The sequence below is a fragment of the Mustela nivalis genome, assembly GCF_964662115.1.
Source record: "Mustela nivalis genome assembly, chromosome: 4".
NCBI classification, from domain to species: domain Eukaryota; kingdom Metazoa; phylum Chordata; class Mammalia; order Carnivora; family Mustelidae; genus Mustela; species Mustela nivalis.
Window position 1 is genome coordinate 129,687,860 of NC_139023.1, and position 13,676 is coordinate 129,701,535.

The window sequence follows — 13,676 nt, forward strand, 5'->3', positions numbered from 1 at the left end:
CAAAATGATAGTTTGGTTCAAATTCACTAACATTGCTAGGTGATACTTTAAAAGTTTTTCAGTAAATTATCAAAATATATAGTACTTAAAATTATGACATATTCTGTCTCTCTCTGTCAAGCATTTAAACCCTTCCATGGCACTTTGGAGTAATGTCATTAGAAGTAATTATCTTTTCACCTCTTATAAATACATTCAAGGGTAGAACACACCATGCTTCTTCAAAGTGTAGGCCTCAAACATTTCATTTCAATTTACTATATGCTTCCAATACATTTTTATGCTCATTTCTATAAGAGGAAAATGATTAAAGAATGTCATTATAATATTTGAATGGATTTCTATGAAAGTGTTTCTTTCATCATGCCAAGTTCGAATATCAGCATTTTACAAAAGCTTAATAAGAAAACTTCAATGGCTATTTGCAAAAAATATTAACTATAAAATTGATTTTAAAAATCAACTGATTGTTTAAAATTCACTCCTTTTTGAGGCATAAAAAGAAATACAGGACAGGAAATCCATTACTAAAGTTGATAAAAGTTCATCAAGCCGATGAGACCAGGTAAATCATGTGCAATTACATGTGTGTATCCATGTATAACAGAAATGTGTTTTGTTTTTTATGACTTCCCCTCGCTTCCTATCAAAACCAGAGAGAAATCTAAAAGTTGATCACTCATTTAGCATTTACCTTATGTGGGTGATGATGAGTGTTGTAGTAGGAATAAAAAAATCATCCACTCGGTCAAACTGCTTTCCCACAGGCTGGGTGTGAATAGTATGGTGTGGCACATTCCCGCTGGCCAGCGTTATTACCTAAACAGAGCATATTACAGTTAGACATTGCCAGTGCATTCCCTTAATAGTACCAGCATTAATTTTGTCTAGAGATGAAACAAATCAGGAAATGTTTCAGAGACTCTTTATTGCCCTCTCAAAACTAGTATATCATTAAGGAAATTGGATTTTTGTAATTGTTTGCTTATTTTCAACATAGAAATGTGTTTTTCTAAAGAAATAAAAAACAGAGAATGATTTGTCTTGAATAATTTCTGCCTAAATTATAAAATAGGTAGAAACAACTTCTTTATTATAAAAGCATTAACCTTGCTATAATGAGAAAAATAAAGCAACCGTACATATGATATGAATGAGATTATTGGTTGCTTGCATCTCTTTCTTGCTTGCTCCTCTCTTTCTCTCCCTCCTTTCTTCCCTTCCTCCCTTCCATTCTTTCTTTCTTCAGCTTTGTGGAGTTGATGATAGTATATTGAATACAGTACTGTGTAATAGGAGAATGGGGTAAATAAAAGCAAGTATTACAGGTTTTTCTTTCTTTCTTCAGCTTTGTGGAAGTGTAACAGAAAAACAAAACAAAACAAAAAAATTCCTCCTAATATAGAACACAGCTGGGAACAAAACTGAAAACTCTAAAACAAATCATATGAAATCATTTTAGTTCTTAGCAACTTTAAAATAGATTAAATTATAATATTTTTTCTTCTTATAAATTGAAAGTAACAAAGTTCAGTAAGTTATTATTTATTATTATTATTTTTAATTTGTTTAGAGAAGAGAGAGGGAGAAGTGGGGAGGAGGAAAGGGGGAGAGAGACAATCTTGAGCCGGCTCCCTGCTGAGCATGAAGCCCAACATGGGTTCCAACTTAGAGATCCTGACCTGAGCCAAAAACCAGGAGTTGGATGTTTAACCAAACTGAATCTTCCAGGTGCCCCAGATTTAAGTAAGTTCTAATCAAAGACATTTCTTCTTCTTAGACATCATTAATTGGTTTTTAAAATCTTTATAATCCAGGGTGCTGGGGTGGCTCAGTGGGTTAAGCCTTTGCCTTCAGCTCAGGTCACAATCTCAGGGTCCTGGGATCAAACCCCTGCATTGGGCTCTCTGCTGAGTGGGGAGCCTGCTTTCCTCTCTCTTTGCCTGCCTCTCTGTCTACTTGTGATCTCCCTCCCTCTGACAAATAAATAAATAAAATCTTAAAAAAAAAATAAAAAATAAATAAAACCTTTATAGTCCATTAAAGAGAAAATCACTACATTTAAATTCTTTTATTCCTTGTATCCCATTATGCACCAAATTCTATCAGTTCTTTCTTCAGATTTTTCATACCTCTCCATTTGTTTTCCTATTGTTTCTGCTCGTCAACCATTGTTCTGTGTTAGCCTTTTAAAACACATTTTGTCTTTATTTCTCCCCTTTTAAGTCCTTTCTATATATGGCCACCAAATTAAACTTCCTAAATAATTGACTCACTCTCTTAAGGTAATTACTTTCCTCCCTCAAAACACAGTTTTTGGTTTTTATGACAGAAGTAAGTAGCACTTTGATTTTTTTTTTTTTCTGAATAGCTAATTTTTCTTCACTCATGTGAGTATGCTTTCATTGAGTTCCCTCTGGAAATTGCCTTTTCAATGAAAATAGCTTAATATGATTATAACTGGATAGGCTCAGTTACGTTTTGGTTAAAAAAAAAAAATAGAAAAAAAATACTAAAGTCTTAGAGGCTTGAAGACTTCATCTCACACCCATGAATTTCCCCGATGGTTTTGGTGGGGTATCCACTGTTTCACTTAGTATCCCATGCTGAACTAGCAGCCAACTACCTTGACTATTTCCACTGACAACAGACCACATTTGCCAGAACTAATCATATGGCTCCTCCCAACCAAAAGGAGCCTATCGTGTGCCCAGAGGAAGAGAGAACCAAAGTCTTTAAAAAAAAAGCTTGAAAGATACCATACCCATTTTATTAAGGAATGTCAGTGAGGACATTTTCAGTGGATTTTAGCCATTCATGTCTGTAAGATTTTAATAAAGGTCAACAGAAGTAATGGAAAAGGGATTCCTCAAATTTTCTTCCCCTTAGTTTGTATAGGGGTGCCTAGCTCTGAAATGCATGTACATGTATTCAAAATTAATACTCAAACTGACAACAGCAATAATAATATTTACTAAGAGCTTGTTACATGCCAATTATGTGTTCTCAGTAGTCTACAGGCATCACATAACTGAATATTCAAACAACACTATAATGTATCCCAACCTTACTGATGCAAAAATATTTTATGCCAGTGAAAGTATAGTAAGCATCTGAGCATCTCTTTGGGTTTGGCATAGTCCTAGGTTGTAAAAGATGCAATGCCATTTCCATATTTCTTCTCAGTCTGGACTTTGTTCCCTGATGGTTCTAGGTCCTTCTCACTGCTGCAGGTGAACAAGATGTAGTGGACTGCCAGATTCAGGACTGAGCTGACTAACAGCAAGGATGCACAGGTTGATCTATGATGCACCTTAATCAACAGGTCCAATCTTACGACAATCCTTGGTTTATTCCTAATTGTATCCTGCTGCTGGTTCCTCCATATGTGACATCTTCCACAAACCTACAGCTGCCACATCCCACTGTCACCCCATCTGGCTGGGGCCTACATCCTCGCCAACAACAAGGTGTAAAGACTTTATTCCAAGTTGTTTCCTGGGGACATTTCTTCTCTAATTTTGTGCATTTGAAAAGACATTACATATGGATTATAAAACTGTATAGATGAGAGTCACATGACTTTTAGAATAGCATATCTTAAATTTTCATAAGGCATAAATGCCTTTTAAAAAGGAAAAAAATAACTGTGATAAATCTTTGAGAATTCATCTGAGAACACTAATTGGAAAATCACTGTCTTATACACCTACCATGACAGTTTATGGGTTTTTATTAATTAATTATTATTATCACAGAAAATAATATAATTTGCTCCATAATTGACAAAGATTTATAGATTGGATTATAGTCAAAATGAAAACACAAAGTAGGGGGCACCTGGGTTGCTTAGTGGGTTAAAGCCTCTGCCTTCGGCTCAGGTCATGATCCCAGCGTCCTGAAATCGAGTCCCACATCGGGCTCTCTGCTCAGCAGGGAGCCTGCTTCCTCCTCTCTCTCTGCCTGCCTCTCTGCCTACCTGTGATCTCTGTCAAATAAATGAATAAAAATCTTAGAAAAAAAAAACACAAAGTAGAAGTATACATAGGACTTTTGATCCTCGATAGGTTTCAGTGGCCACTATTATATACTACATTAGGGCCAAAATTTACTGCCTAACTACTCATCACAACCTAGCATCAATGTCTCTAGTTCTAGTCTGATCTTTCAACATAGCACAAGGACACTTGGGCAAAAATGGGATTTTGCCCATGTTTTGGTTTGGTGATTTTGATCTCACCAAAGGAAAGTCTGTTTCTCTTGTCAAACAAATCTTAAATTCCATTTCCTTTTGCAAATGTTTCCTGAGAATCTTGTTGGAAGACAATCATCCTGAATATTCTGATATTTCTGCTGAGTCAGGTCTTTCTAAGCAAAGAGCTCTGGCAAAGTTGGAGAAAGGATGATGGCATAGCAAAAATGCCTTGGAAGATGAAGGTGGGGTATTGCACCTGAGAGAAGTAGAGACTTAATTTCCTTGAGCCTTACTGACATTCTAGCATACTTATCGGGTAAAATTTGCATTCCAGAGTATAACAATATATTATTATTTATATAAGTATAGAGTATAACAATCTCTATCTGTCATGAGAGGATAGATTGATATGCTAAAAGTCTTAAAAACAAACAAACAAACAAACAAAAACTCTGAGATACATAATTTCAGGTTTCTTCTCCTGTTAGTGCAAATGTGCTATTCATACAGGGTAACATTAGTCTGTCACCACATCACCCTTGGGATGGAGGCTGGAGCATAAACACTAGCATGATCCTAAATAAGAAATGGTCTGTTCTCTGATCCAGAGACCATGTGTTTCCTGTCAGTCTGTCTATCTATATATTATCTTATCTAATCTGTCACATATATATGCATATGCATTTGTGTATAAATGTTACTTTATGCAAATAAATCTTACTATATGTACTATTTTAAGAGTACTTCTCAATTCTTACATTTTATTTTACATTTACATTATTTACATCTCAATTCTTACATTTTATTTTCAGGCGTGAGACTCACCTTTCCCTCTACTCAGCAAATATTTTAAAAATTCATTAAACCTTAAAAGCATATTTTTATTGGACTTTCAGAGAAAAAGAACCCATTTTTAAATGGCTGAATAATGTGTGGAAAGTTACTTAACACCTTTTCAAAGACTTTTTCTCCCTTTCTGTATTATATTAAAGGAGTTTGCCTAAAGTGCTTTATGGAAGGTTTGCAACACTGAGAAAGCTATTAATCTATCAAAGTAGCAAGTACCAAAGGGGAGGAGAAGGATTCAGTTCCAAAGAATATGCTATATTGAAAATTCATACAGCTTTAAAAGAAAAAATATATATATACATATATACATATATTAACTTTTATAAGCTGTGTTCATTTTAAAGGTAATAGCATTAAATATAACTCATAAGTGAATTTAAAAAAAATCATAGATATTGACCTGTTCTATCTTGTCAGGATTTAAGTACAAAATATCAAATAACTAGACAATATTACCATATTGTGATGATAGATGAAGACTATATTCTTTCCATCAAAAGAAGAGCTTTGTTACTTCACCCTCTTGATACTAGGCAGTCAGTGTGACTTGCTTTGATCAAGAAGTTGTGGTGGTATTGGCACAAAAACAGACACATAGACCAATGGAACAGAATAGAAACTCCATAAATGGACCCCCAACTCTATGGTCAAATAATCTTTAACAAATCAGGAAAAAAAAATATATATATATGCAATGGAAAAGTCTCTTCAATAAGTGGTGCTGGGAAAATTGGGTAGCCACATGCAGAAGAATGAAATTGGACCATTCTCTTACACCATATACAAAGATAAACTCTAAATGAATGAAAGACCTCAGTGTGAGACAAGAATCCATCAAAATCTTAGAGGAGAACATAGGCAGTAACCTCTTCGACGTTGGCCACAGTAACTTCTTTCAAGACACATTTCCAAAGGCAAGTGAAACAAAAGCAAAAACAAGCTTTTGGGACTTCATCAAGATAAAAGTTTCTGCACAGCAAAGGAAACAGTCAACAAAACTAAGAGGTAGCCCATGGAATGGGAGAGGATATTTGCAAATGACATTACAGATAAAAGGCTGGTATCCAAGATCTATAAAAAACTTCTCAAACTCAACATTCAAAAAAAACAAATAACTCAGTTAAAAAATGGGCAGAAGACATGAACAGACACTTCCTCAAAGAAGACAAATGTCTAACAGAAACACACAAAAAAATGCTCAACATCACTAGCCTTCAGGGAAATACAAATCAAAACCACAATGAGATACCACCTTATGCCAGTGAGAATAACAAAAATTAACAATAACAACAAAAAAAATTAACAAACAGGAAACAAAAAATGTTGGTGAGGATGTGGAGAAAGAGAAATCTTCTTACACTGTTGGTGAGAATGCAAGCTGGTGCAGCCACTTTGGAAAAGAGTAGGAAGTTCCTCAAGATGTTAAGAATATAGCTACCCTATGACCCAGCAATTACACTACTAGGTATTTACCCCAATGATACAGATGAAGTGATAAGAAGGGGCAGATGTACCCCAATGTTCATAGCAGCCCTGTCTACAAGAGCCAACCTGTGGAAGGAGCTGAGATGCCCTTCAGCAGATGAATGGATAAAGAAGATGTGGTACATATATGCACTGGAATATTACTCAATCACCAGAAAGGATGAATACCCACTATTTGTGTCAACATGGATGGAACTGGAGGGGATTTTTTAAAGTGAAGTTAAGTCAAGCAGAGAAAGATAATTATCATATGGTCTCACTCATATGTGGAACATAACTAGTAGCACAGAGAACCATAGGGAAAGGGAGGGAAATCTGAAGAGGGAGAAATCAGAGAGGGAAAAGAACCATGGGGGACTATGGACCCCAGGAAATAATCTGAGGGTTTCAGAGAGAAGAAGGGTAGAGGGAGGGGGTAACAAGATGATGGGTATTAAGGAGGGGATGTGCTATGATGAGCACTGGATGTTATATGTAACTAATAAATCATGGAACACTACATCAAAAAGTAATGATGTACTATACAATGGCTAACTGAACATTTAAAAAAAAGTTAAAAAATGAAACAAACAACAACAACAAAAAAAATAAGTTTTGGTAGAAGTGACTTAATAAGAATTCTAATGCCTACATCTTAATTAGCCTCACAACTTCCACTCTCTTATACCCTGGAACCACCATGCTGACATACCAGTCTAAAGGATGACCAGGCACATGCAGTAGACCTAAGCCACCCAGCTATTCACCACTATTACATAATGGACGTGGGGGTGAGGCTATTTTGAACTACCCAGCTACTGTAATAAGATGAGTGTGGCCATCTGAGTGTTCCCCAATTATGCCCACAAACTGCCCAGGTTGCTGAAGCACAAAAGTATGGGTAGTAAGTCATTCTTTAATTCTGTTTAACACATCAAATTTTAGGGTGATTTGATTTGCCACAATAGATAACTGGAATACTATTGTATGTTTGATGTTTCAAATGACACATATTTCTAATGAAATATAATTGGAATCTTCATTCTGATAGCTCTCTTAAAAGATTTTCATAGTACTGTCTTTTGTAAGTTAAATATTGCAAAACTAAAAATCATTCAAAAACATTTAAGGTATTGGTAGTGACAATGGATTAAAATAAAAAACATGGCACTCAATTGACTTAATGAAAACCAACCAAAGTTTAATGATTTGTAATAAGTGGAATGTTCACAGCCATGCTATAATCACAAAGTAGTCTGAGATATAGATAAAACATTTTCAGGGACGAATGTTCCTTCTCATTCCTTCTCAGTTTTCTGTTAAACTTTTAACTCCAACAATTGAAACTGTGCCAAAGAGATATTGTCAAAATATATAATTTTTCCTCTGTCAAGTTCTATATAAACAACTTTAAAACATAAAACATATGCAAATTCCACAAAGATTATACTGCTTATTCCCCAATTAGAAATGAGTCTGTTCTCAGATAAGATCATACTACCTGTCTGGAGAAAAATAGAGATCTGCCTTGAGACTATCTAACTCTCTTGGTCTCTAGCTCACATGCCCCATTTCGGAAAAAAGAGATGGAAACAAGAAAATTCTCATGAAAACTGAAGGGAGCCAGGTAATTGTTGAAAGACAAATTATGACTATTTTTCACTAATGGCATCAGTTTTCCAGTCATTGGTTTTTCTGCTTGCATATAGTTTAAACTTTGATAAGAATGACATGCAATATTTTCCATTCAAAAAAGTACTTGTGTATTAACTTCTTCACCCTTTTCTGTGCAGATCTAGAAGTGATTAAAGTGCAGTCTTTAGATGAAGATCACTCTCGAATAGTTATAAATATCCAATGAGATAGCTAAAGGCTTAAATACCACGGTTTTCTCAAATATACTGAAATGTGCTTACCTGCAGTGTTGGCGAAATCTTTTCCATGGTACCCCAGCTCAGCACCCAGACCTGATCATGTGATTTGTCATAGTGTAATTTAACTGGTACAGGGTCTGTGCTTACTGCCTGTAATAAACGGGAGTTGAAAAAAAATGTTTTCAGACTGAAATATTAGTTTAAAACTATGCCAGACATTATGAAAGAACACAAGAGTTTAGATACCAATTTAAAAATTTATGTTGCCAATTTTCTGATTTTTCTAAACCTTGATTTTTCTCATTTGGAAATATGATACTTTACCCAGTGTGTTTTTGCACAATTTTATATAGTGTTATGTTCCTTTATTACCTATGCAAATTGGGTGTCTGTGGAGAAGCTATTTAGGAACTTAAGATATATAAATGATAAATATGCATATTTTATTCAGTTGTTGAACACAGGTAAGAACTATGTTTTTTTTCTTTTTTTTTTTTTTTAAAGATTTTATTTATTTATTTGACAGAGAGAGATCACAAGTAGGCAGAGAGGCAGGCAGAGAGAGAGAGAGAGGAGGAAGCAGGCTCCCTGCTGAGCAGAGAGCCCGATGCGGAACTCGATCCCAGGACTCTGAGATCATGACCTGAGCAGAAGGCAGCAGCTTAACCCACTGAGCCACCCAGGCGCCCCGAGAACTATGTTTATAGTATTAGGTTTTTTTTCATTCTAATGCTGGGCATGGGATTTGGCCATCTATAGTGCTAAAATGCCTAAGTCTGATATACAGTGATAACCCTAATGACAGATTACCTAATTTAATTTCCTTAACGAGAAATCTAAAATCACGGAAAGAAATAAATGCATTTTTTAGCCATCCTTGATATGGTAAATGTGTTTTTCTGCTACCGTTTATAATATTTAGCAATTACTTAAAACAAAACTTCCAGAAAACAAATTGCTGCCAGGAAGTTATTTCGCTTACCTTAATTTCAAGCTATTTATATTTCAAGCTAATACCTTTTTAAAGTAATTTCCTGTGGTAGTTCTTTATGTATATTTTTCTAATTTTATAACATGAAATAAATTGTATTGAATATCACTACCTTTATTCAATATTGAAAGCATTTCTTTCTAAAGAAGCTCTGGTGAATATCCTTAGAGAATTTCCCAAGTCCTAGTTCATAATGCAATCCTCTTCTCAGTGGGTTAAAGGTAAAGTACATTTGTGGTTGAACATGTGAAGGTTCATATTTTAGCTAAATGTTGGCAACTTAGTCGTACTAAAGTATTTATTTTCAAAAGACTTGCCCTGGATTTTATCTATTTAAAATTCTCAATACTCTTAGATTACTGAATTGATTATTTAATTTCTGAAAATGCCTACTTAAACATTTCTGCATTAATGTCTTCCCTGACTTTCTTCCTGGCTAATAGAGCCATTATGTTGTTTTGGAATCTTGTAGCCAACAACTTTCTCAGGGAAGGCAGCTCACTTGGCAAGCACCAGAGATTTAAGCCTATTCCCCTTTCACAAATGACAAGTTTCCCAGCCTCTCTAGTGGCTCCAGTGGTCACATGACCTAGACTCAGTTATACATGATAAGGATTAACACGATGAACGATGTCATTTTTGACAATGATACTGTGCCACAGTTTCTCTTTTTTCCTGCTTTGAATGCTATCATGTAACAAGATTAAGCCTTCATTTCCAAAGTCATTTTGAGGCCTGAAACAATAAGCTTAAGAAGGAAAAGCCACACAACACTTTGAGGATTTGGCAGGAGAAAAATGAAAGGAGAATGAATTCTCCATAACAGCCTTGACTTGCCGCACAAACCTAGAGTAACTGTCTCTAGACGAAGTTATTTGGGATAATTAAATAGCTTTATTGCTTAAGAAATAGTCTGGTGTTTTGTTAATTGTAATCCAGTGAATGCCAGATGTTTCATTTAAATTCTTCATGTACTCATTGATAATTTCAATGTGTATATAGCAAAAGTGCCATCATTAATTATTACACTAATAACAAGCAATAAGATTCCTTTGATTTTTCATATTTTCCCTTTTATATGTAAAACTTGATCTGTACATGATTATTAGTTACCCTATTTTGCATGCAGCTTAAAGAGAAATAATCTCTAGGTTTTTAAAATGTTAAAGATAAAATAGTTCAACAACAAAAGCAATAGTAACAAAGACCTCACTGTTATTCAATTGTTAAGAGTCAGTTACACAAAGAGCAAAGAGCTTTAGATAACTTTAAAATATTAAGGAAAAATTTAAATGAAAATTTCCAACTTGCCAGCTCTCATAAGGTTCTTTTCTTTTTCTGGTTCCTCTCCTAAGTATTAACTTCTAGGGCATACCACAGTCCATGATTAAGTTAATATCCACATAAAGCAGGGCAAAAAACGGAAACAGCCTTACCAGGAGTCATCCAGCAGGTGATCAGCAGAGCTGGGATTGGATGCAACCTCTCTGAATATGAACCGGCATCCTTCCTAGTTGTTAGTTTAATTCCCAACACCGCGTGCATACATTGCCCTCCTATTGTTCCCTCATATATAAGAAATATTCTTTGGACTTTTTCTTTTTTGGAAAGTGGAAGGAATCCAAGGGCCCAAATATATGCAGTATCATCTGTATAAGCAGTACAGACCCAGCTGAGAACCAATGAATGGCGGAATACACCATGTTTGTTTGTTTGTTTTAAGATTTTATTTATTTATTTGACAGACAGAGGTCACAAGTAGGCAAAGAGGCAGGAAGAGAGAGAGGGTGAAGCAGGCTCCCTGCTGTGCAGAGAGCCCAGTGCGGGGCTTGATCTCAGGACCCTGGGAATCATGACCTGAGCCAAAGGCAGAGGCTTTAACCCACTGAGCCACCCAGGCGCCCCAAAGAATACACTATGCTTACGAGCATGAATTCTGAAGCGGACTGTGAATTTTAGGGTCCTCACTTAAGTGAAAAAAAAAAAAAAGTAAAATAACATAAAAAAAAGTAAAATAACATAAAATAACAATACCTCAGGAAGTTACTAAGATTTTCTGTGGTGCACCATGGAAATACTACTATTACTGTCAGAAAAGCTAATTGAACTAGAGGTATTTCACGACAATAGCCTCATAGTGTTTTAAAGTTTGGAGATGTAGCACCTTTATTTAGCAAATGAAGAATCTGAGATTTAGAAAGTAAATAAACACAGTCTCTAATTCCTTAAAGAATTAGAGGCTAGAGGGTGGAAGAACTTAAAATAGCTAGATGCCTAGTCACAAAATAAAAATAAGGACCAAATGCCAGGAAAGTGCAGAGGAAAAAGTACAAACCTGGAAGGATAAGGGGAGGAGGTGATGCTTTGATTGAGCTTTTAAGTATGAATATTTTTATAAATGGGAAGACAGAGATTATTTTTTAAAGTTAACTGATGAGAATATGTTTCAGGAGATGTCAAAAAGCAGTCCATGAACAACTGCTTTCAAATAATTAAGATATACGTATTTGAAAGAGAAATATATCAATTTTCAAAACAGTGTCCGATTTTGAAAAATATCTGCTCAGTGATCTCCAAAACATTTGAACATTTTTGTCTCTCAGCATTTCAGAGGTTTGGTATTAAATTCAATATATTTTGGTTTGGGGTTATAATAGTTCACCAGAACTGAAAAAAGATATGCAGATCAAAAATGAAGAAAAATACATCTGACATACTTTATTTGGAAAATGTTTAACTCTTAGGGAAAAAAAAAATCTGTTTACAACTTTTCAAGTGTGGAGATATAACACATTTTACTGAGGGAGCATTAACATAGTTTTCAGACACAAGATCATGTAACAAAGACAGAAATATTTCCAAACAACCATCTTCAGGATAATCTTGCCATACCAATCTTCAGCCAAAAAACAGATATTTTCCTACTTATATTGTCAACTTTTGAAAGGAATAAATTGCACGTATTGGATTTCACAAAATACCTGCTAGTACACTCTGGAAATTACTTTAAATGATGAGTAAGCTTAAAAGCCATTAGCTTTTGTAAAAGAGAAAGGCACTATATTTGATACTTAAAATATTATTTTTCTTGCCACAATTAATCCTGTCTCTGTGTTATAAGTAGTTTAAGTATTTCTCCACATTTTATGAAAGGCATTGTAAAGATTCTCTTATCCTTGACTGCCCTCTCTCTCCCATGCCTCACATTCTCAGGAAACCGAGTTCTATCTGCCCTCTAAATAACTGACCTCGGCAGTACCTTACCTGATACCATCAAGAACAGAGCCTCTATCCTCTCAACTCTCATCACATGGTTTCTAACTTTTAACTTTTTATATACTCACCACCTTTCTCAACAGATTTGTTAAAATGATTTTTATTTTTTGGTAAGCATTAGACAGATCATAATACTAATCTTCTCAAAGTATTACAGCGTCTTCTCATTTCCCTCAGAGAAAAGACAGAGGTCCTTTGAATGACTAGCACACCCTGGCTGACTTGCCCCTTCTGTCTTCTTTCTCTGATCCCTTCACCTGCCACTCCAGGGGAGGGGCTCTGGGCCCCCTGCTGCTCATCCAGCAAGCCAGCCACACTTCTGCTTTTCGGAGGGCTTTTCCCTTGAACAGTCTTCCCCTAGACAGCCCAGTGTCTGCTTCCTCAACGTGTTCACTGCTCAGAACTCCTGCTCCCAGTGAGGCCAGTCTGATACCCTGCTTAATGCTGCAACCAGCCTTTGCTTGGTACACATCTTCTCATCCTTAGTTTTCCTAATTCCACCTGGTCTTACATCACTGTTTTACCTTTTCTAAAGCACTTACCACCTGACCACATATTATAATTTGCATGTTTAGTATTCCTATTTTTCATTGTCTCTCTTCATCTAATGGATTCTAGGTTCCAAGAAAGCAGCTTTTTTCCCTGCTTGTTTAAGTCAATAATACAACCTACGCACTTAGAACAATACCTTTTAAATAGCAGTATTCAACAGACAACTAATGGGACTTTAAATATACATGACTGGGAAAAGCAAGTTGCAAAATTAAACAGTGTTCCAAAACTTACTATTATTAAGAACATCATTATTATTTTATTTAAAAAAGATAATTATACTCTGTACCATGCTTATTATGAACAGAGAATTTTTTTTTAATGTTTTACAAATAAAAATTATTTTAATTTAATCTTTGTAACAACTTTTGTGTTGAGGTATGCAGTACTGTTATCTCCTTTGTAAAGATAAAAGTGAAGTAAAGTACCAATATTGATCCCCTCCTTTGTAAAACTCCTACTTTCGTCTTCAGGT

At 35.2% G+C, this 13,676-nt stretch overlaps 1 protein-coding gene across 2 annotated transcripts in view; it reads right to left on the reverse strand.

Moving 5' to 3' along the window:
* Nucleotides 1-13,676, reverse strand: part of FSTL5 (follistatin like 5) — a 766,488-nt gene that overhangs the window by 56,918 nt on the left and 695,894 nt on the right. For both annotated transcript variants that reach the window (XM_082728205.1, XM_082728204.1), the window contains exons 14-15: nt 8,425-8,532; nt 695-819 (exon numbers count right to left, since the gene is read on the reverse strand). In XM_082728205.1, coding sequence (XP_082584331.1) covers nt 695-819; nt 8,425-8,532 — 233 coding nt within the window. The remainder of the gene's footprint in view (nt 1-694; nt 820-8,424; nt 8,533-13,676) is intronic.